The sequence below is a fragment of the Nymphalis io genome, chromosome 3 (assembly GCF_905147045.1).
Source record: "Nymphalis io chromosome 3, ilAglIoxx1.1, whole genome shotgun sequence".
Classification (NCBI taxonomy): Eukaryota; Metazoa; Arthropoda; class Insecta; order Lepidoptera; family Nymphalidae; genus Nymphalis; species Nymphalis io.
Window position 1 is genome coordinate 6,054,550 of NC_065890.1, and position 10,050 is coordinate 6,064,599.

General features: G+C 31.4%; 1 protein-coding gene across 1 annotated transcript in view; it reads right to left on the reverse strand.

The window, feature by feature from the left end:
* The window catches only part of LOC126781278 (cAMP-dependent protein kinase catalytic subunit 3), a 35,273-nt gene extending 27,103 nt beyond the window's left edge, over positions 1–8,170 (reverse strand). The window contains exon 1 of the mRNA XM_050506171.1: positions 7,729–8,170. Within this exon, the coding sequence (XP_050362128.1) occupies positions 7,729–7,906 (178 nt within the window). The 5' untranslated portion in view covers positions 7,907–8,170. The remainder of the gene's footprint in view (positions 1–7,728) is intronic.
* Positions 8,171–10,050: the final 1,880 nt, after the last annotated feature.

Genomic DNA, 10,050 nt, shown 5'->3' on the forward strand with positions numbered 1-10,050 from the left:
CTTAACTGACGATCGTGGGTTCAAACCTGGGCAAGCACCAATGAATTTTCATGTGCTTAATTTAATACAATCATCATATAGTAAATATATATACAAGTTTTAATCAACTTATAGTCCATTTCTCTGTAAATTAGCATGAGGAGCACGACTTCACTAGTGTCGCTCTATGACTGACGCGAGTCTAGTGTTGCTTAGGCATATAAATGACGCATGGAAGAAATCACAGAATGCTATTGATATATTCTGTAATCTATATAAAGTATTCGATTGAAGAAATGCTTTTATATAAGCTAAACAAACTTCTCCAGTAATTTTGACTCCTTTGGCTATTTTTGATAAGAGTTTATTGCCCGTGAGATAGTTCAGTATTAGTACGGCAACTGCAATCTTATAAGTACTTACTTTTTTACTAAATTAAATTTAGAGACAAAATTTAATTTAGTAAAAAAAGTAAGCTTTTTACCCAGACAAAATTTGATTAGGTAAAGATGAAAAAATATATATTTAGAAATAATTCTTGACAGTAATTGAAAGTATAGATTTATTGTACAGACATATTATGTAAGTATAGGTAAGTATATACGTATATTAATAAGTGTCAGACGAGTACCTACGGTGTTTGGTTGTACCCTGAAGCATACAAGCCCTTTCATAAATAAGAATATAAATGCTACATTTTCAAACCTTTTACTGCTTGCTGAATTGAATGCTTATGATAAAAAAGTCACTTATAATTCCTGTCAACATATGTATACTTTTTTATTAATATAATTGAATCTACACTGAATATAGAAAAATCTAAAACTTAAAAAAGGCATTGAATTACCTTTTTTTTAGACGATCAAATATGTCATCTGATGGTGAATCACCTGAGACCCATTGAAATTGATACTGTAAAAAAATATAAACCAATCCTTATACTGTAAAAATACCGCTAACCATAGGACTTGATTTGATTGATATTGTAAACCTTGTGCCTGTAATTACGCAATACAAAGTGTTGATGTTTGCTGATCGAAAAACTAATACATATCACCACCTAAATTATTAATTAATATTTTATATTTATTATTATAGCATGCGAAAGCGATCCTATGGCGCTCCTCGTTAAGACGGAAACTGGTTTTTAGTGGGTATTCCGGGGGTATTTGGGGCGCACTCGGCGCCTTGGACACCGGCGAGCCCCACATAAAACACACCGTTTCCCATGGAAGAAACGCGTTATACGTTTTTCTAGCGTTACATTAAAAAAAAAGGGTTAGAACCAACGATCAAGTTCGGTCGAATCAAGTCGGTTAAGATTCACGCGTTCTAACCACTGGGCCATCTCGGCTAATATTGACTTTGTAAACGTACAATGTTTATTTCTATAAATAATACCTGCGACAGTAACAATGATTATCTTGATATTGCTGTTTGACCACAAGTTAAAAACAAATTACACATCGCGAAAGCTGTAATATTACTTTTATGCTTCTTGATAATTGTAAAAACAAATGATAAAATTATGTCGGAATAATCATAAGACTTTATTTTATTGTTCGATATAATTCCAGGTCGTCACACTTCACATTTAAACAAATTGTCAAAACTCTAACGAGTGTTTCCCAGAAGCGTGGGAAGATCGTGAGTTCCTTTTAAATAGGTCATTTCACCGGAAGAGAAACATTCAGCTCGTATAAATTGCATTTGTTATTTTTGTTTAGCAAAAATATAGATTAGTAGGGCATAACAAGTGATCATACTATTTATTTGATCCATTAGTCTATTGATATTACTCATTTATCAACCTACAATGATTAAGCCTACATAAAGCTAAGAGTTTCATTATGTGTTATTTATTTAACCTCGGCTCCATATTCATAAAGTACATTAAGTACATGAAGTATATGATCTCGTCTTAAACCCTAAAATAACACTTATCAAGTTAAAAGAAATATTTAACAATGGAAATATTAATTTAATATAATTCTACATAATATTACATACTGAATCCAATATGTCTATATTTAATTTGAAAGAGAATTGGGATAAGAAACCCTCACGCATCTTGCTCGCTCGCTCTTTTGCATATGGAGGATAAACATATCCCTTGTTTACAGAAATTACAGGACTGCATACGAATGATATTTTCCGTGATACGAATAACTAAATAAAATAAAGCATCTGACTTTAACATAATTTAAATCGGATAAATATGGTTATTTATTTAAAATAAGATACAAAATGTTTATGTGTATTTTACCTGATTTTATATACAATACTCTCAAATGAAATTATAAGCAATAAAAGAATTGTGTTGACTTATTTATTTTAACCTCACACCTTGTCTCTTAGCTCGCTTCACTTTCGAGTTTATTGACTGAACGACACATTTAACTTGCGACAAGCCCCGGACTTGACGAAAATCGTCTTCGATTACCTTCACTCGGTTATATAAACAAACCCGTTTATAAAAGTTGAACTTTGTTATTTTCGAAAAAGATTTGCGTTGGTGAGGCCATTTTTGGCGCAATCCATTGGGGAACAGAGAAGATATTTTATATTGAAATCTAAAACAATTTTACTAAATACAGAAATATTATCTATGACAAAAATTAAATTTGTTTTTACGGCATAACATTGAAAAAAGAAACCGTTATGGTTTGTTTGTTTATTATAACAAATCACCAGTCTCTATTATTTTTAAGAAAGGTCAATCAAAGAGCTCAAGAAATTAACATTTCTACGACCTACACGAAGCGGACGAGTGTTCGTGTCAGAGAAAGCGTTATCGTTATTCGGATACGTATCTTGAAGTCGTCCGCTGATGTATTACATAATGCCACTTCTACTGAGTACGCTACAGGAATAGCAGAAGTTAAATTCACTTTCAACGATTTATTTGAATTCCTCTGCATTTACTGTCCAATATACAATATTGCACTTTACACAAAAACACCTATATTATGTCAATTATTTATCATCACAATCTTATAGATAGATACAATAACACAAAAAAACAATATAACCTTCAAGCACTTTTTATTGATAACTGACCACCAGATCGGAAATCGGACTGAACTATCTATCAAGAAAAATCTGCACAAATTCATTTTTGCATTGCATTATGAATTTTAATAGATATATTTACGTGTTCTTTATTAAAATAGTAGATACTTTTAAACCTAAAAATAACGAATAATTAAACCACATCTTCAGTATGTATTTATTCATATTTTGTTGAATAGTGATGTAACAACTACATTTTAACAACCACATATTCAGCCATGCTCAAGTCCGTGGTCGAGCCAATATGGCTTTGGGTTATTCTTATTAGTAGTCAGGAGTTTGGAAGTTGCAGTGTTGCAGTGTTACTTTCATGCCAGTAAAGCATTCGGTTTTACGCTTCATTTATATACGATTATTCATTCATTTATATTCATTTATATAGCTTATGCCTACGGTTATTAATTATTATTTGATTTTGTTTATACTCGTAACGACATTACTTTTTTATTATTAAATTAATATTATATTAATTTTAAAAGATTATTAATATTACAAGAACGACGAACTACATTCATAATATTTTCTTTAAAATTGTAAACAAGTGACTGTTTTTGTCTTTTTGAGAAATAAATGTCTATAAACTGAATGCCATCTCCCCAATTTATAAGAGTAAGGCAAATAGAGAGTATACTGGTTTACTGGTGTACTGGCATAATCTTGTGCACTATACCTAATTCATCTTGCGCACTTGACTAGTCTCCTTTCAGATGTTTTTGCTGAAATCGGTTATGAGGACATCATCTATTACATTGATAAAAATAAAGCGTAAATTTTATAAGCTTAACGTTTCGCATAAATGCATTTATCGTACTAAATTGTTATTAGGTTTCAAGTTCACCGCCCGTATGCACAATACGCAATTTCATTTGCATTAATTCATGATGTGCCTATTATAAACAATAATGAAGATAAGTAAACAGAGTATGGAAGCCGGCCAAGGGTACTGCATCGAAGTGCAAGGTGACTCAAGTAAAGATCCGAGACAATGATGCAGGTCAGTTGGTGTCTGCAGATTATCAGAAAACTTTATTGCTTCAGCCCTGTTTTAAGGCAAGTTAAGAGTTAGTGTTGAAAAGGTGTATAGGTACATATTATTATTTGTTATAAATGAATGCATAAACTCGTACTTCGGAAAGTACATTTAAGCGTTGGATTGACGCTTAAACTATTATATTTTTTTACTAAACCCTTTCGTGTAATGTCGGATTGGCTTTCAACCTAAGCAAAAAGTGCTGAGCTAAATTTAAATATAACTTAATTATGTTATTACACGTTGAAAGAAACCGGTTTGGAGTCGATATCATAATGCTATTATCCAAAATATATGTAAAATAATTACGAATCTACACAATGTATATACATATTATGTAAGTGAATATAAAATATAAATAAATTATACAGACATTCCAACACAGAATCAAACTCAAAATGCGTAGAACTTATGAAAATTGTGCCATAAAATAATATTGTTAACATTAGAATAACGTGCAAAAGTAAATAATTAAATAGTTTTTACAGAACGCACACGAGCACAAAATATGACCGTTTCCGTTTGCTCCCATCTCTTGCCGGGGCATTGTTTTACCGACTTTCTTTTTGTAATCTAACCAAACCTAGTTCTGGTAATAAATATCTGTGTGAACTGTGAACTATGATCGCAATCTGAGGTTTCGTTATATTTCACAAGTATCGTATAACCGTTAGAATTTTAGAACAACTTATTTTGATTAATCGGGTTAAATTAGAATCGCAAATATTTATATTTTAGTTTTAAACTATATCATATTACTAAGAATGTATATGCGTACGTGTGTATGTGTGTCTGTTTAGATGTTGCCCTATAATGCTCGAACAATACAGATTGTAATAAAATCTGTTGTAATATTGTCTTAAACCTGATTTACATAAAAAAAAATTACCGAAATATAACTAACGCCAGACAAAGCGGGCTAGTAATTAACGTTATTATTTATTTATAATTATAATATATTTCAAAGATAGTTTATTTGAAATGATTTAATTTATTATATATTAATATTATCCGTAACCGTAACAGCCTGTGAATGTCCCACTGCTGGGCTAAAGGCCTCCTCTCCTCTTTTTGAGGAGAAGGTTTGGAGCTTATTCCACCACGCTGCTCCAATGCGGGTTGGTAGAATTCACATGTGGCAGAACTTCAGTGAAATTAGACACATGCAGGTTTCCTCACGATGTTTTCCTTCACCGTAAAGCACGAGATGAATTATAATCACAAATTAAGCACATGAAAATTCAGTGGTGCTTGCCCGGGTTTGAACCCACGAAAGCCGAGATGGCCCTGTGGTAAAAACGCGTGAATCTTAAGCGATGATCGTGGGTTCAAACCCGAGCATTAATATTATAGTTTTGCTAAAAAAATATTATGTGACTTGCATATATCACGTGTCTATAACACTCGTATATTTACTTTATAACCGCAGGATACACGTGGCTGAGGTGCATATATCGTGTTAATGCGAAGTTTTATGAACAAAATAATTATGGCAACAAATCAAAATGTGACATTCGTGTGAACACACACATACTAATTGAATGTTTTGTGTCGTTAAAACGTCGACAGTTTAAATTGTTTGGCATATATTTTATTGGTTTAACGATAAGCTTAATTAACAGGTGATATCAATTTATTCCATCAGCAACATTTGGGACATCGCGTTGACACAATAGCATAATTTAATTATTTACTTAGATAATATCCGTAGGATTCGAATGCGCGTTACTTTCTGATCACCAAGTTCGCGTGATTCACTAACCCACATTCTATTGCTAATCACGCGTGACAATATAATGAAAAATGCTATCACTCGCTTCAAACATTTATCTCTTATTATTTTTATTATATTATAAGAAAAAAATCGAACCAAATTTAAAGATATAATAATCCTACGTTAATATGACTCATAAATAGATAATCATATACATTTATATCTATTGATATTTTTCATCTATTTTTTTTTTTAAATCGAGACGGTCTCGTGGTCCAGAACACGTGAATCTTAGCTGATGATTGCGGGTTCCCATGCAAGCACAACTACATTTTCACATGCTTAATTTATGTTTATGATTCATCTCGTGCTTGGCTGGAAAATGTCGTGAAGAAACCTGCATGAAACATGCAGTAATCGACATTGGAGTAGTAACCCTGAAACCTCATTAAAAATGAGAAAACCCTTATCTAAGCAGTGAGACATTCCCAGACTGTTAGATGTTTAGTTTTTAATTTTTCACCTATTAGTCATGTATTTCGGCTTCTTTCAAAGTGACTTACTGACTGAAACAAACTCGTGATGCAGTCGTTAGGTACTCGTTACCGTTGTAACTAGGGCGCTGAGAGGATAATAGGTAAACCAGATACATCTGTCTGCGAGACGTTTTGTGCTCTGTTTCATCTTTACAATAGTTTTCCAACTCAGGGATTGCTTTCGATAAGACTTAATTTTTTGTGTTATTATTGTTTCTACCATTGATGAGACTTATTTGAAATTCTATTTCAAATAAATTTGCTTTATAATTTTGTAAATAGTACGCGATATGAAGCAAAAAAAACGAATATATAATGGTGCAATTATTATCTTAATTTTTATTATAGGTATCAACTATTCAATATATTTTCTAAAAAAACAATTGTTTTGTGCCTCGCACAGAGCCTTTAATTGAGTTGATCAGTTCACTACTAAACTCACACATAGGTACTCTGATTTAATTTCATACAAATAACTTTTAAAATAAATAAAATTGACTATTGTTAACAATTCGATAACACTCCATATACAAAACTATACGCAAATAGTTCTAGTAGATCAAACTGCAAATTCCAAATGGCCTTGACTCTTACCTCCCTTCCATATTTAGGTCAAAGGGGGCTACTCCTACACCTTTCGCTTTGCAACGATTCACGACGAAATATTTAGACCAAGGACATTGATATAATTTTATCGTATATTTACCAACCACTAACGTGCTGATTATTCTGAAAATATATATAATGTGTAGATAGAACATGAGTAAACTAACATTATAATCAATGCAATTTACAGGTATTTCGGTCATTAACATTTAACATAAGTACATGTAGCAATATGAGCAATTGTTTATATGAATATGATTATTTATATAGTTTTCGACGATATTTATAGTGTTCACATATTTTAAATCTCAATCTTTACATTCACATTACATATACGTGTGAAAAACTTTCGAAGATAACTCGTAAAGGGTCGTAAATATAGAATGATTTATTTCCGATGAAATGTATATTTTCAAATTTTCTCATTTAAAAAAATAAAACAAAAAATATTTAAAATGCAAAGTTACGTTAATATAATTAAACTTAAATAGTTTTTTTATTCTGTAAAATGAAACTTAAATTATGAATTGATATTATGTTACTTACAGACTTTCCGCAAATTCAATTCGATTAATTACATCAACATTATATTATATTTATATAAATATTGGATTTGACTATATACCTATGTATGCACAAGTATGACCGTAATTATACAAAACATATTTACTGACAACATTTTTACATGAATTTGATTACACAAATAATTTATTTTTTTATTATAATTGATAAAAGAGCAGGTATATTTTAATCAAATCTTTCTACTATAACGCCTTAAGTATTAAACTTACCAATAGTTTTTAAGATTTGCAGATCTTCTAATTCATATTCTTTCTCTTCTTCAGAATATTCAGTGTCAGTGGTGGTGGACTCCTGCTCTTCTGTAGAAGATGCCACCGAAAGGGACCGTACATCAGAACTTAGCTCGGAGCTACAGTCTCTAATCAATTTAGCACTAGCCATCATCATTTTAAAAGATTTAAAAAACAAATAATAAAACTAAAAAAAAATATTTATTCAGAACATCATTTTAATTTTACAAAAAAAAAATGATTTTTATTTCTTATCACGAATCCGAGGACAAATGTCACTTACAATATATTTATGAAATTATTAAGTTTTATTTTAGACTAGTTTTTTGATTATATGTTTATGTTGAAGACGTAGTGCAAAGCGCGCGATTGAGGTATTTATAAAACACGTTCTCTCTTCAACGCGGTTCGATTCTCACTGGCGGTAGAGATCGCTCATCGGTGTATCAAACGTAAACGTACGAAACTCTTCTCCCTAAACAAAGTTTGATAGAAACATTATTTTTAGGAAAATATATTCGTAAACGTTGTCGAATAAATGTCAGCAATTACTAAACATCGTACTACACACAAACCGACACAAAAAAATTAAATAGGAACCAGTACATTAATCTTAGAACTTGTCATTTTGTGTTTTGCCGCTATTAATATTTCATATACGAAGTTATTACTCATAAGTCATTACCGTTTTATTATGTTCAAATATTATTCTCGAAATAGGTTCAACTAAAATGAAAATCACTGCGTCTGGAACGGAATATATTATGTACATACATATATTGGAAATGTAAAATATAGTAATTGCCTCGCCTTTCTGACCACACAACATAAGATTGGATATTTATAAAATTGCTTTAAAATATGTCCACATATTTTTTATTCGTCCATTTCATTTTGACAAATTTGAATATATTATTGACCAAGCATACGATTTTTTGAATAAACTTTATTTTTTACATGACAAAGGTTCAAAATGAAGTTGACCTGTTTTAAAAGTTAGTGTATATGTCATTATAATAAGTTAACACGCAACTAATTTAATATATATATATATATATAATTAATTGAAATAGTGAGGGGGCGAACCAAATTGTCTATATGGTGTGCTCGTATGGTACACATAATTATAAATAGCTAAGTGGCATTATTATGGACAAAGCCTGCCACTAAGGTAGCGCTAAGTTATCAATGACAGCGCGCTTAAAATGGGGTACATATATGATTTGTTCCTGGTTGCATCTGCATTTAGAATATTTTTGAAAGCGAAAATAGTCGAAGAGGAATTTTACTGGTGGTAGGGCTTGTGCAAGCTCGTCTGGGTAGGTACAACCCACTCATCAGATATTCTACCGCAAAACAGCAATACTTCCGGTTTGAAGGGTGAGTGAGCCAGTGTAATTACAGGCACAAGGGACATAAAATCTTAGTTCCCAAGTTTGGTGGCGCATTGGCTATGTAAGCGATGGTTGACATTTCTTACAATGAAAATGTCTAAGGGCGTTTGGTGACCACTTACCATCAGGTGGCCCATATGCTCGTCCGCTTTCCTATTCTATTAAAAAAAAGAGGAGGCAGATATTGGGAACTTCTCGTTTTCGATTAAAAACAAATATAAAAGGCCATACGAAATCGTCTGCCAACATGCTGCCTCTAGTTTTCAATAAACCGCGCATTCAAAAGTGTTAAAAAAGACGAGATTGGCTCTTAACTGATTCAGATTTCAAGACTTCGACAACGCTCAAAGTTAATTTGTAAACGTTGAATGATTGTAGGTATTACGATTATGCATTCGTGTTAAATTTGACTCTGGCTATGCACGGGACAAATTAAGGTTTCTAGTGTTACATTATTTAAACAATTAAATATAAACAAATGTCATGAGACATACCGTAAGTCATACTGGCTGTTTTTAGGCCTTTTTTAAGATCATAGTTTCAGTAGTCTATAATTTTAATACGTTCAGTCAGCATATTGCACGTATTGTCATAAAAGTTTTTATAGAAGATTTAATTACAAAACATTAACTTTTCTCAAGTCTTTATATTTTGTTAATTTCAATTTAGACATATAAACCTTCCCGACGAAAAATTCTAAATAAAAGTGAAACACGTTTCTTTTTTTATTTTTCAAATTAGTAGTTAACAGACAGCAGAAGCGGACATCGCCATTATTTTATATTGTTTAAAGGTATTAAGGTAAATATTGTCTTTTAACCATAGAAAACGTTTTTCACGAAATTACAGCTTAAACTTTTATTCTGACTCGACATACGTATAGGTATCACTTTCTTCAAGTCATAAT